At 38.4% G+C, this 14,589-nt stretch overlaps 2 protein-coding genes across 2 annotated transcripts; one reads left to right on the top strand and one right to left on the bottom strand.

Annotated features, from left to right (window-relative positions):
- The first annotated feature begins 1,542 nt into the window (after positions 1–1,542).
- Positions 1,543–3,951, top strand: LOC146716818 (uncharacterized). The gene is made up of 6 exons (XM_085468516.1): positions 1,543–1,636; positions 1,903–2,232; positions 2,346–2,708; positions 2,793–2,930; positions 3,020–3,063; positions 3,143–3,951. Exons 1-6 carry the CDS (start codon positions 1,594–1,596, stop codon positions 3,275–3,277), a joined length of 1,053 nt encoding a protein of 350 aa, XP_085324642.1. The 5' UTR covers positions 1,543–1,593; the 3' UTR covers positions 3,278–3,951.
- Positions 3,952–7,761: 3,810 nt separating this feature from the next.
- Positions 7,762–9,567, bottom strand: LOC146716817 (uncharacterized). The gene is made up of 4 exons (XM_085434845.1): positions 9,183–9,567; positions 8,712–9,056; positions 7,989–8,102; positions 7,762–7,766 (listed from the first exon to the last, which is right to left on the bottom strand). The coding sequence occupies exons 1-4, from the start codon at positions 9,565–9,567 to the stop codon at positions 7,762–7,764; spliced, it is 849 nt and encodes a 282-aa protein (XP_085290971.1).
- Positions 9,568–14,589: the final 5,022 nt, after the last annotated feature.

The following is a 14,589-nucleotide window of genomic DNA, read 5'->3' as shown; positions in this document are numbered from 1 at the left end:
CGAAGAGGAGAGTCCTGGCCCCTAGCCCTGCCAGTGTAGCAGAAATGATGATGATGCAGCAGCAGCCGTTCTTCTCTGCGTGAGTAGCTTCATGTTGTTCGTGTGTAATTTACGTTGAGTAGGCTAACCACGTTATTACATTAATGCACGTAAGGTGAGCTAGCAAACATCATCATAGCTACATGCGGCTGTCTTCTTGTTTGATGGCAGATACTCCCTTCACCCTGGCCAAAAAGGCTAAAATGACCAAAGAAGAAGTGGAAAACAGTTAAACATGAGAGGTTTTTGGACAAAGTTTGTGTTTTTTCCATTGTTTAAGCACTGCTTCCAGCCAAGAGTGATACCATATATGCCCCATAGCTGCAGAAAAGGCTAACATTGTTATCTTTTTACAAACAACAGCTGAACATGAGAGGTTTTCGGACCAATTTTGTGTTCTCCATTCTTTAAGCACCGGTTTGAGCACCGTTTGAGCACCGGCACCGTTTCAAAAGTACCGATTTGGCACCGGTATCGGATAAAACCTAAACGATACCCATCCCTACTCATAGGTGATTGCCTGGTCTTTGGTGTTTTCTCTGTATTACTGTCAGGCCTTTAATGTAAAGCAACTTGAGGCAACTGTTTTGATTTGACACTATGTTAATAGAACTGAATGGAAATTGAACTGCTGTGAGGCAGACTTCCTTCAGTAAGAAAACCGTAAGAGAAAAAAAAGTATTCTACAGCGTTAACACTTGTGGACTGGAGAAAGCTGTTAAACTATAGTCCTCAAAACAAGTGATACAGAGACTGTAAAGTTTCGGTTTACTTACAGATGCTGTATGTGTTAAGAAGGCACATTTGGTTCAACCACAGGACTAACAGTGGAGAACGCATGCAATTTTTTTTCATAAAAGGCTACTATGATCAGTACATGGGTGGGTATTTCCCTATTTCTCAGGAAATCAAAAATGAAAATCAAACGTGATACAAGTTAAAAAGAGTAACAAAACTTTACAGAACAATTGTGTAAAACCCAGTGCTCCAGAAAAAAATGATGCACTGATTTACAGTTACAAATAATGTATATGTATATAAAAATTAAATACCTTAATACCTTTTATTGATTTTCATCAGATGCAACAAACAAGTCATTTTAGAGTTGATATTTGAAAACAGTTAATACAGCAAATGACCTCTACCTTTTGCACAGAAGCGCTATTTAAATTGTGAATGTGAGCATACTGAGCCTTTAGCCTTATAAAGGCAACAAATTCATTACTTTATTTATCTGTAAATTTCTGCAGGATCACAACTCCTCAGAACTGTTGACTAAATATTTTACCTGTCACCTCAGCTTTTTCACTTAAGCTATATTCTCTGTTTACATAATTATTATTATGCCATATATTTATGAACATATTAGATTATTAAAATATTTATGCTGAAGTTTGACCTGTTTGAGCAAACCACAAAAACCTCCAAAGGCATGTTGCACAATGCAGGAAATGAAAGCAGCTACCAAGTGGCTTCTTTTGACAGTCGGGACTATCACATCAATCTTGCATCACTCACTTAAAAACCAAAGCCCACATCACAAAAAGCATCAAGATGTTGCATTTATGGATTATACTGACTCTGCTTCGTCAAGGATGTAAGTGCAATCTACCTATGTCCCATTTTAGCGTTTTGTGGAGGTTTTACCCAATTGTCATTTTTTGTAGCAAAATAATTCAATTTGCCTTCCAGTTGCAAGTAATGCATTTACGCTTTGCCTCTGGATATGCTGTTTCATAAGACTGATGATGTATATGCATGTACAGATTTTTTTCTTCTATTTTTCTTTCCCAAATCTACAATATTAAGATTCTTATCTAATTGCATTTATATAATCTACATATCTGTTGTGCTTTCCTACAGCTGCTCTACTCTCAGTGACTAAATGTCAACTTGGCAACTCAGTGACCTTCACATGTTGGTTCCCTGATTTGGAGTATAGTAACACACGAGTCAAGTGGTACAAACAGAACATTGGTGGCAGCCTTAAACTAATTACAACGTTGATGAAAGCTACTGAAAAGCCAACATTTGAACGAGGCTTTCCTCAGTCACGATTTGATGCAAACAGCACACAAGTAATGAGCATGCTGACCATTTTTTCGACTGTCCGAGAAGATGAAGCACTCTATCATTGTGCAGCCTCCACCTGGAGTAAAGATCATTGGAATGCAACCTACTTGTCTCTGAATGGTAATGATGTCTTTTCATTGTTTTGGTTTTGTTTTAACCTTCATTACATTCTTTATATGCGTTAACCCTTTGCAGCCCTTTTTCAAGTTCCATATTATTATCATTTTTTATAGAAAACACTCAGTCAAACTACACTGTTGTTCAGTTGCCAGCAGGAAGTGATCCAGTTCAGCCAGGAGACTCAGTGACTCTCCAGTGTTCGGTCATCTCTAGTTCTGGCAACAGTTCTTGTCCTGATGAACACAGTGTCCACTGGTTTGGTGCTGGATCAGATAAATCTTTGGCGAACATCATTTACACTGATGGTAAAGGATCCGATGAATGTAACAAGAAACCTGAGTCAACCTCGTCTTCAAAAAGCTGTGTGTATCGACTCTCTAAGAACATCACCTCCTCAGATACTGAGACTTATTATTGTGCTCTGGTCATTTGTGGGGAAGTTATTTTTGGGAATGGAACAAAACTCAATATTAGAGGTGAGTTTGACACATGCTGATGATACTGTTGCTCTTAATTAGAAGTTAAAAAAATGTGATTAATTTTTTTTTTTCTTCTGTCAGAAACCGGCTTGGGGACCTTTGGTGGTTTATTGAAAGACAATACAATTCTTCTGCTGCTGTGTGCTGTGTTGGTCATAAGTGTGATGGCAATTGGTATTCTTATTTACATCATCAAGTATAACAAGTGTGACTGCAATGGTAATATTACTTATGTCATATATCACAATTACTGTCACAAATACTAATTTAATATTAATTTTGATTCATTTATTTTTATTCTTTTCTAGCTTCTAATTCCCTGCAAGAAAGTATTGAAAAAAGAAACGTGAAGGTAAGGTAAACTTATCAAAAATAAGTAATTATTCTTTGTTATAACACTGACCGTTTCATTTCCCCCCACATTTCTCCAGAGAGAAAAGGACACATGCATTTACTCTGCTGTCATATTTACAACGATAAAAACTGACAGTGCTAGAAAAAGAAATACAAAAGCACTGGAGCGAGAAAGGATCTATGCAGCCGTCAAGGCTTTTGGAATGGATTAACCGACACTGGAAGTGATTGCCATCAGCTAATTATTAATGTTTTAGGTAAATGTTCTTATGAATGTGGCTCGACTCATCATTGCCCTTGATGCATCCATCACTCCATGTTTGTGTTTTGTAATATACAAAGTCACTGCATCCAGAAAATAATGTAATTGTGAGCCCACTTATAAATCTTGATTCATTATTTTCATGGTTTTTTGAAACTTGTAATTGAGGTTTGTGACCACTAACCACAAGACATTCATTTAGGATGAATGACAGTCATAGTCGACGATGAACAATCCACTGGGTACTACCCGTTGTAACAGACCGGTTGCAAGTGCCTTCTGAGGGTTGATGGCAGTTTGTGGTAAAATAATTCCCATTTGTGCTCACAGTAAAAATTGAGATTTTGCAACATGTTGGCTGCAGCTCTGAGGCAAAACCTTTACATTGAGAGGTGAAACTCTCCATTTACAGTATGTATCACACTTTTTCAAGTTTTTCTGTCACTTGGCTAGTAGCTAGCAAGTGTTTGCAGATAAATGGAAAAAACTAGAGACAACTGTGCTAGGAACCAAAGCAATCATAATGAGGTTTTTTGTTGCAGCACTTTGTCTTTCTTCATCTTTTCTCATTCTGATACTTTTTGTCACATTTATTTTGCCTAGAAATCATCTGACTTACAAGTGGCAAATTTAACATGTGATTAAAGTCCCAGTTTGGTATTTTGGTTGTTTTTATTGTTAATTGTACAAAACCAAGTTATGTTGCTGATTCATCAGGCTGAACAGGAAAATGTACCAAATGAAACGAAACTTACAGGTCTCTTGCATCATCTGGCTGCTATAAGAAAGTTAAACCCCACATAGGAAGCTTCGATAGTATGTGTGTAGGTAAAATAAAGGTTAAAAGTTAATGTCACTTTTTCCAAATTGTTTTTGATAAGGTTGTACTAATGTTATATTTGGCCAGAAGTGTGAGGTGTGAATTTTAATTAACTCCAATATAGTATATTACGGGTCAGGAGCATTACAGCCTGTAGATGGCACTAAAAGGACTATAACCATGTAACATCATAAAACACAAAAACAGCTCACCCAAAATATGACGAAGCAGCCGCAGCCATCAGTTGTTGATATGCACATTAATGCTTGCTACATGACAGACCTCAATCACTTCATTGATCGTCCACAGTTACACCAAAAAATGCAATACTGATATAGTACTGAGTTGCTGAGTGAAATGATGTTATTACTTCTGCTGTAGTGTAAGGTCAAGTTGTATTTAGCCATTTATAGGAATGCATTTTAGGTTGTACAATTAATTTTACAAAAGCCACTTTATTATAAGCTAACACAGCATTAACAGCATAAAAATGTGTAATGTAATGTTTTCAACAACTCACATGCTGAAATTTGTCGTAGGATTAACTTCAAATATAATAAACATTAACAACCAAATATTTGATTAAAAATAACCACCATAAAGAAATATAGGCTGTCTTTTCCTTGCAAATCCTGCTCTGCCTACTAAGATGTTTGAGACAATGCATGATTATATGGTCTCACAGCAGAGTACACACACTCCTGTGGTGACTCTTTCATCTTGTTCTTCTTCACTCGATTTCTTGAGGAGAAATTCAGTGCTACATAGTTTACTGCGTCTGACTCACCATCCTGTGAATAACAATTATGTAGTTTTTATTTTAGTAAAACAAAACAAAAACAAGGCTTCTGTCAACATACTTGTCAGCCTGGCTGAAGAAAACATTTACATTGACTATGGCAGATAAAATTAACTAAATATGATGCAGTGATTATTATGAGACGACATATGATTGAAGAAAGGAGAAAAAAATTATTGCGCTTTAGCTAAGGCCTCCATCACTCAGCCTGAGAGACCAGTCAGCGAACCTAAGGCAAACTTCGATCACTAGGGTACTTCCCCGACTGTTCAGCGAGGTAAAACTGGTGTCAAAGCTAGTGCCTCACCACAAACCTCCTTGTGATTGCTTTGGTTGCCATCTTTGGTTACTTACTAAATTACTGCCTTATTGTTGCAGTCAACATGCTTTAGAAAGCGCAACTTTCATGCAAATTGTGTGCTGACCAAAGCAATAGAGATTGAAAATGTGACGTCATTCAGGGGTAAAACCGCAAAGGATTCTGGGAACTCGTGGCAAGAGGTACTAGCGCACGCAGGCTTTCAATTGAAATTACATTACACAGCGATACAAAGAAACATAAAAAATGGCAAGAAGCTGTTGTATTATTAACTGCAATAGCCGGTCGCATGACAGCCACGGGAAGTCGACGGGTAAAGAGATCGGTTGTTATCGGATTACGTCGTTGAAGAGAAATTGTTCGAGCCATGTTTCCGAAGTAACAAAGATGCGACGGATGGCCTGGATTGCAGCCATTCAAAGACCAAATATAACGTCCCAGAACACTCCAGCTCACAGGTTAGTCTGCTCCAAGCATTCCCACAAAGGTCAGAGTTTTGTAGTAGTTAATACGTCATTTTTCTTAACATAATTGGTGATATAGGTTACAAGCAAGTCTGGCGCTGAACAGAAATTGTCGCGCTATGCTCCTTTATTTATTGTGCATAAATAGTGAATTGTCCTGACACAATATTGCGTTTGGCTTCTGTTATTACCATGGTACATTGACAAAACCATATACTTTTATTCACAGGATAAAACAGGTTTTTTGTATCACTAATTGCCCAGTGCGATTACAGCATACAATATTATTGTCGCTGCTACATTTCTGTATTATTTATTATTAGAAATTATTTCCACTACTAATTAATTACCGTTGAGCTTAAAGGTCCTATTAATAAACGGTTAACGAATGTGTATTTATGAAGACGATTTGTGAGACTGGTAAACTTATGATACGTACGATGGTCTTTCGTTCTACACGGTGCATTTCAAGGTCCTGCACCCATCCGTCGGTAAACTGTACCTGGGCTTGTTGCAGTGACCTGAAGTTACTAAACTTCACGAGTGTATGCACTCACTCCAAGAACCGTATAATTATAAATATGAGCGTGGTGAAAGTTGGGCAGCACGCTAACGTCTTTTGTCCCTCCGTGTGCTCGTACGGGTCTAAACCTTTCACTCGTTTGATTTTTTTCCTCGTATCTTTTCTTTGACTTTTCATTAAGTCTGTCTTTGTACGGACCGACATTGTTCTCCTTCGTTTTGTACATAACTTTTTTGGGGGACAAAGAAAAAGCAAGAAGGTATTGGAACCGGAGAATGAACGTTTTGCGGTGCTGCAAATGCTTGCATTTGAGGCGGTACTTGGATTGTTTTGCCACGAGTTCCCGGCATGCAATGCGCGAGTATCACGTGGTCTGTCAATCTCTATTGCAAGGAGGTTTTCTTTGTGACCAGTTTCACCTCGTGTTTGGCAACAACTTCCGGCAATGACTCACAAATCAGACAGGGAATATACATTTTCCCTAGCAACCAGTGGTTTGCCACAGGGTCACCAACTGGTTTTAGGTCTATGTATCTGGGGCTCAAGTCAACGCTGCCATATTAAAATTCAGAGACAAAATGTTGAATTGTAATGTGCGAAAAAGTAGAATATTTACCACGACATTTAAATGGTCCAAAGTTGACAAGTTATTTTCTGAAATGTGAGAAGGATTCTTTGTCCCTGCTGAGAAAACCAAAAAGATTCAGAAAGTCAAAGTTGGGAATATGATTTGTGTTCCTTTTGTAATATGTCATCCTTATATTAACAATAAATCTAATTTCAAGTACAGACACCTGAACTTGCATTTAGAGGTGAAGTATCTAGTTAAATATGGAACTGAAATAAAAGTTGTACTTATTGTGTGTTCAGTAAAATCACATTTCACATTTCAAGGCAGACAACCAGAGTGCTACACATTAAAATATATAGCCAAAGTAAAAATGACACTAAAATCCAATCAAATAAAGCACATTGTCTACACAGCATTCAAAGACAGTATATAAGATCAGATAAAATCATATACTGTAAGGTTAAAATAGCAATAGAATAAAAGCAGACCTAAAAATCCAGTAATCTAAAAAGATGTCACAATGCAAAGGACAACAAATTTGTTTTTAATAAATATTAATTTAAATGTGCATGACATCTAAGCTGTGTGCACATGGAGACATAGATTATTCAGCATGGGCAGATTAATTTCAGATACTCAATATACCAAGAATTACCTAAAGAAGTGTCTCCAGGTTTGATGCTGTTATATATAATAAAGTAGAAGTGATCACATTGAAATTAAAATTGTCAATTGAATATAATAATACCATTGCTATAAGTACAATAGACTGCTTTCTAATCTACATTCACTGGCAGCAAACTCAAACCACATATAAAAGTATATTCATGCATTTTCTGTAACACTAGCTGAACTGTAAATACTTGTTACAACACGATGCATGCAAGTTTTTTGTGTTTTACTGCATGGCTACAGTCAGTAGTTAATCTTACAGCTCACTAGGCTGCAAAAGAAAAGAAAAAGGTTAAGGATATCTTAACTGGTCCCCATTTACCAGTTCTCTGTATTTAGTCCGCGGTATGCATGAGGAGAAACTTTCCAACAGCGTAAATCATTCAAATTCCAAGGTTAAAATGCATCTGGTTCCAAAAATTGAAGGAAAATTCATACAAAACACCATGGAAACATTTTTAGTTACTCAAGTAATGTAATGAAATGCACGTACCTTTGCCATTTTTAAACCCTCTCTGACTTTTGCAGAATACAAAGATGATATTCACAGTCACACTAAAGGCCAATAACACACCTAGTGCAAGGACAACCGGGTCAAGTTTTGCTTCTGGAAAAGACACACATGATATTTAGGATTATTCACGCCAGATTTGAAGAAATCATAACATAAAACTTGCTGAAAAATGTTCAGTAGTGAACCCCAAAATACTTTTCACATCAAAGTCAAAGTAAACTTTCTTGTTATCTCTGCAACATACAGAACAGTATATAGAGAGACGAGACGACGAGGATCCAGTTCCATTCAGTGCAAAGGAGAGCAATAAATATAAGAAGAGTAATAAAGAAAGAAATATACACTTTAAGACTGAGCCAAAGGTAAAAACATAAAAAATAGATATTTTTGGCTGCAAAACAATTTTTTGAGAACATTTTATTGAGTGAGTATTACAAATAGGAAATGATTTATTCTTTATAAAATGTTTAAATACATGATGCAGTAGTTATTTACCAGCCAAAGAGACTAGAACAGCTAATAAAAATGCAGCCAATGATGATATATTTTATCACACTAGAGTTGGCCTGGTATATGTCCATATTGCTGATATATAAGAAGTTTAATGCATTTATATTTCCCTTGAAAACATTTAAGATCTACCCAGTTATTGACTAAAATGTCATGATTTTAAGAGATTTAAGATCTGACATTAAAACATACTTGTCTCCACTTGAGTTCCTTCACCAAACACGATCTCTCCACATGTGACCACTGCACAGTAGTAGATCCCAGCATCAGAGGAGTTCTGAATAGTTTTGGACAGACTGTGGACACAACGCCGTCCCTCTTGTTTTTGACTGTAGTTTCTGTGAGTGTAAATAATCGTGGCGTGGGATTGTCCTGATCCTGCTCTGAACCAGTACACTCTGTGTTCATCTGGGCACTCGCTTCTGTTCTCGTTGTTATTGGAGAAAAGTGAACACTGGAGAGTCACGGAGCTGCCTGGGTGGACTGACACTGCCTCCGGAGTTTGTTTCACGTAAACTGATTTCTGCTCACTGTGACCTGGGTTGTTTAGTAAAAAGCAGTGATAATGGAATTACAATATTTAAAAATATAATACCAGGTTTCCTCAAAGCATTTGTGATTACTAAGTGAGGTAGAAAAAAATGAACATATCACATAGTTTACCATTTACAGCCAAGTAGACGCTTGTATTAAAGGTCTGTGAATAAGCTGATCCATACTGACAGAAATATGTTGCTTCATCCTCTTTTTGGACATTTCTCATGGAAAGAAAATACAGAGTCTGCCCCTCTGATACTGAGAAACGACCGTTGTTAAATTCTTCACTCAGTGTTTGTTTTGTGTAAGATCCTGTAGCAACTGTCTGGATCATATATCCTGGAGATTGCTTAAACCAGTGAACAAATTTGCCGTCCTTCTCTGTAACCGGACACTGCAAAGTAACATTTTTACCAACTTCAACTTCAATCAAAGGGATCTGGTGGGCAGCCTCTGCACTTTGAATCAGAGCTGAAGAAACAAGACAAAAAGAGACAAAACCAGTAAACATTACAAATCTTCCCTCTTAAATACTATTGTCTTTACATTATACTGCACCTGTTAAAATCTGTGTAGACAACACTAGATCATCTTGTACTTACCTATTGTAGTAAAAAGAATCAAAGCAGTCTGTACTCCAATCATTGTGGTGAAACACGCTTGTGTTGCACGGTTGGTGCCTTCCTACCCAAATGAAGGTTTACTCACAAGATCATCAAAGTGTACAAAGTGGAAATCATCATGATTGGCTGAAACACAGAAAATGCACTCCTCCAAGGTTCAGCAAATCCATGATCCATTTTGAGTTACTCTTAGACGCATATGTACCATTAGCTAGTGTTTTCTTTTATTTTGTCAGTTGTGACATGATAAGGTTGCAACTTAGATTTTGTTTATTGTGACAGTGATCATCATAATGTTGTTTAACCCTGACTGCAACATTTTCAGTAGTGCTGTGCAATACTGCATATTTTGGTAATGATCTGATACCAAGTAAACATAAAGCCGGTATTTTTGATACAAATACTGGTACCAATACTTTAAACCTATAAAGGCAGTTTATGAAGGGGAGAGCAGTGTGTCATGATTCATGAGTTAAATTATCATCAAATTCTGAACAGATTTTAACAACCACTAAATAACAGTGATTTTTACTTTCCAGCAGCCCGATCTGGCGGGGAGGTGTGGGAAGCCAGATCGGGCGCCCCCTTTCCGGCTCTCCTCTCTGCTCTCTCCTATCTAGTCCCTTTTGTCTTACTTCTCTCTATCACCTTTTCTATCCCTTTGAAGAAGTGAGGCTCCATAAATGCTAAAGGGGTAAGTATTAATTCTCAGTTGCAGTGAATAGATAGGAGAAAATAAACTGTAGAAAACTAAACAGAAGAAAGACTGAGGGAAATAACACATTCACATAAACCAGTGACACCATCCAGGGCCTGATCAACCCTGGCAGGGCCTCCTTGGGTGAGAGCGTCTAGTGATAATGGCTGAAACACCCGATGAATCCAAGGTCCACTACTGACGATGTGTCCCAAATGTTAATATGATAATCTAGATCAGATCTAATTTCCCCCCAAAGAATGGCAGATTAGCTTGGGTAAAAGAGCGAAAGTTGAGGCACACAACAATGTGTTCTGCTCGTAAAGTTTCTGGGCTTCCTTTCCTCATAACAGCCATCCCTAAAGATTCTCGCCATTTCAAGCAATGCATTATCAGGGACTGCAACATCTGGTCCTTTTACTGAATCAGTGATTTTTACTTTCCGGAATAATTCGTTAACACAACAAAACACACCACAAAACATGTATTTTGACACTGGCTTTTAGGAAATCTAATGTAAACCTGCCTGTTTTTAAACTACTTTCAGTCAACTTTTGTTGTTAAAATGTGCTGTCGGGCTATAAATGTCTGAACACAAGAGTTCTAACATTTTCCATAGCTTAAGGCATTTGTTTTTGTCATTTCCAAAGAGATCATTAATTTAACACAATTCAGTGGACTGCATCATGAACTTAGAGGATAAAAACAAAGTACTGATCCTATACCAGTACCATGAATGGATCAGTATTCAATATTTAGACTGATCCTCCCACCTCTAATTCTCTACTTCTATTTTTCAGTTTTCACTGAAACACTAATGTTCTTATTTATAAACCCAAACATTATGGCTAACAGCTGGATTTCCCCGTTTGAGTGGAGCTAGCCAAACAGCGAAAAGCCAATTACTGCTAAAGAGACAGAGAGTGACAGTGAACAGTATGCCCCTGGTTTTAACATAAAACTTATTGTTGCAGCCAAAGACAACATAAAAGTGATCTCCTTAAACTGATGATTTGTTTTAGTGTCCTTATTTTTCTTTGAGTTATTGATCCTGTCACTATAAGGTATCAGACAGGACGCTTTGCAGGCTCCAAACCACACAGCTGCATCACTGTGTGGTTTGGAGCCTGCAATGCGTCCTGTCATAGAACCCTCCAACGCATAGTGAGAGCTGCAGAGAGGATCATTGGTGTCTCTCTCCCCTCCCTCCAGGACATTTACAGCACCCGTCTCACTAAAAAAGCCCTTTGCATAGCGGCTGATCCCACACACCCAATGCAAAGCTTCTTCAAGCTGCTGCCGTCGGGGAGGAGACTGCGGAGTCTCCAGGCCAGGACCAGCAGGCTGAAGGACAGCTTCATCCATCAGGCTGTCAGGAAGCTTAACTCCCTCCCGATTCTGCCCCCTCTCCCCTCTCTCCTCCACGGTCTCACTGAACTCTGTCACACACACACAAACACACACACTCTCTGACTCACTCACTGGCCTGCACCAGTTACCAGTCACTTTGTGGAGCATTGGACTGCCATTACCTCATAAGACTTTGTTGTACACTTTCTCTTACCGTACATTACCAAATCTCCATTTGCACTATTTGCCTATTTGCACTACTCTGCCTGGCTTACACTCAATGTCACTTACCCATTATATTGTATATTATATAGCTTTCTTGTTATATGTAAAATTGTATTTATTTAAATTTTTACTTTTTAATTATTTTACTTGCATTTTTTAATCACTTTTATATTTAAATATATTTAAATGTTCATTTGCTATTTATCTAGGGAGTGAAGAGTAACGCAATTTCTATTCTCCGTATGTCCTGTACATGTGGCAGAATCGACAAATAAAGTTGACTTTGACTTTGACTTTGATCAGACAAAAAAACTGTCAGGTCTCAGTTGTCAGGAAAAAAGTTGTCAGGTATCAGACAAAAAAGTTGTCAGGTCTCAGTTCTCAAGAAAAAACATTGGACATTGGAATGCCCAGTGCAGTAGCAAATCACTCGTGCTTCACTGCACAAGCTGGACCCACAGAGTCTGCTAAGGTTTGTCACTGCCATATTACATATGATATTTATATAAACCCATTTAGAGTGAGGTCCATGTAAATTTACCATTCTCTATTTGTTTATCTTCTGACAACGTAAGATTACAAGTGCGCTCCAAAGCTTCCTTTGCCTGTTAGACGTGGGAAAGCTGCAGACCGTCAGGGAGTGTACGCTCCATCAAGCCCACAGAATAGAGCCGGACTGGAATTTGTCAGTTCATGAACTGATGGCATTCATTTCAATCCTGTTTGTAAGAGCAATCATGTGTCCTGTTGGTGCCATTGTGGATTGCTGGTCAGAAAGATTTCTGGTGCCAGTAATCAAAGAGACAATGCCCCGAGATAGATTCATTTCAATTATGCCACACCTTCGATTTGATGACAAGGACACACGGGCAGAACGGGTGAAAACAGATAAATTTGCAGTGATCTCCGACATCTGGACACGCTTCAACAAGAACTGTGCTAAGAGTTTCACTCCAGGAGAACACATGACCATAGATGAACAGCTGTTCCCTACCAAGGTTCGTTGTCCATTCACACAGTATATCGCAACCAAGCCAGACAAATTTGGGATCAAGAACGTGGTCATGAAACTGTTGGAGCCGTTTTTGGATGATGGGAGAAACGTCACAACAGACAATCTCTTCACTTCACTGTCACTGTCGCACAGACTGCTGCAGCGCAAAACGCCGTTATGGGGCACGGTGAATAAAGTCTGGCGTGAACTTACTCAACTTGTGCGGATGTATTCCGTAAGAGCAGCAACACGCAGGTGGTCAGTAGCGGTTTTCTACAATATGCTGGACCTGGCGGCGGTGAATGCCTACATTTTGTACAAGGCATGTACAGGGTGGACAGGCAAAAGAAGATTGTTTCTGAGTCTTCTAGCTCAGGAACTTCGTTGCCGATTCATGTAGCACAAGGAAATATTAGCACAGACGCAGGCTGCTGCAGCTGCTGTGCCAGGGACTGTAAAGACAACGCAGTGCCAGTGGAATTTACGTAAATTTGCACAGGGCTAGTAAATCTAGTAGTAGGGACTCGCACCAGGGGGAAAAAAGGCTCAGTAATTCTAGTGTTAAGGTGTGAAACAGCTGTGTCCTGCCTTTTGTTCCTGGAGAAGGTTTTTAACTGAGAGCCATGCTGGGCTCAGGGAGACTCTGCTGACAGTCTGTCCCGCAGTCATGCAGGGACTTCATCAAGCTTGGTTGTCTGTTCTTTGTGTGTTTGATTAAAGAATGTTAGCTACCGCTCACCGCTCGTCTGCAGGCTTTATTTAAATGGAAAACTTCCACAACAGGCAAAAAAAAAGCTTTTTGCTAAAAAAAAAAAAGATTTAGAGCAGAAGTTTTTTGCACTGCATTTTAAAATGAAAACATATTGCATTTATTTACAAGTAAAGACACACAGAGCAGGAAGTGTGTTACTGTTTTACATCCACAGACACACAAGAAAAGAAGCAGGCAACATGAGGTCAAGTTATGGCAATTTTATTTGTGTGTTTCAGTACATGTATTTAGATTAGAGTTTTTAAAAAACAAACAAACGTCCCAAGAAGAAGGATGGGGTGAAAGAAAGGTGGAGAGAGGAGGAAGAAACTATTGATGTCCTCAAACTCGATGCTGCTGGGTCAGTTCTTTCTCAGCAGTCTGCTCCAGAATCCCCTCCTGTCCTCGGCTTGCTTTTCTTTTGCCTTCAGTTCTTTTAAGGTTTTGTTGAGCTGCTCCTCGGCATCTTTAAATTTTTAACTGGAAAATGACCTGATGAAAACAGTACAAAGGTTAAAGTACCACATGTGCTGTAGTGAAAGCTGCAGCTGTTTTATTGATACAGTTAAAGACAAAAAAACAAAAGGATTAATCACCCATGTAACTGTGTCACTATATATCAGCATTAACAGGACCTCAGTTTGTATCTCAGACCTGCACAGCTTCCGTTTTAAACACTTGATGTACTCAGCTGCATAAAGAGCACATTTGAGTTTCTCTAACACAATTAAATAAAACCTGATGAAGGTCAAAGGTCACAGTTTTCACAGTTTTTTGCAGATAGTGTGTCATTTACCATAAAGTGATGCAGAGTTATTCATACCAGAGTAACCAGAGAGGATCATATATTTTTAAATATATAACTTTCTACAGGACTGAATATAATATCTTTA

Source organism: Copadichromis virginalis, linkage group LG2 (assembly GCF_057382275.1).
Source record: "Copadichromis virginalis isolate Kocher_CV1m ecotype Utaka linkage group LG2, C_Virginalis_male_GT1.1, whole genome shotgun sequence".
Classification (NCBI taxonomy): Eukaryota; Metazoa; Chordata; class Actinopteri; order Cichliformes; family Cichlidae; genus Copadichromis; species Copadichromis virginalis.
The sequence above is the reverse complement of the archived record's forward strand: the minus strand, read 5'-3'. Positions and strand labels throughout refer to the sequence as shown.

Coding starts and splice junctions, on each gene's coding strand:
- LOC146716818 (XM_085468516.1), top strand. CDS start 1,594: ATGTTGCATTTATGGATTATACTGACTCTGCTTCGTCAAGGAT. Junction 2,931..3,019: donor TAACAAGTGTGACTGCAATG/GTAATATTACTT, acceptor ATTCTTTTCTAG/CTTCTAATTCCCTGCAAGAA. Junction 3,064..3,142: donor TTGAAAAAAGAAACGTGAAG/GTAAGGTAAACT, acceptor ACATTTCTCCAG/AGAGAAAAGGACACATGCAT.
- LOC146716817 (XM_085434845.1), bottom strand. CDS start 9,567: ATGTTTACTGGTTTTGTCTCTTTTTGTCTTGTTTCTTCAGCTCTGATT. Junction 9,057..9,182: donor CGTCTACTTGGCTGTAAATG/GTAAACTATGTG, acceptor TAAACAACCCAG/GTCACAGTGAGCAGAAATCA. Junction 8,103..8,711: donor AGGAACTCAAGTGGAGACAA/GTATGTTTTAAT, acceptor TGTCTTTTCCAG/AAGCAAAACTTGACCCGGTT.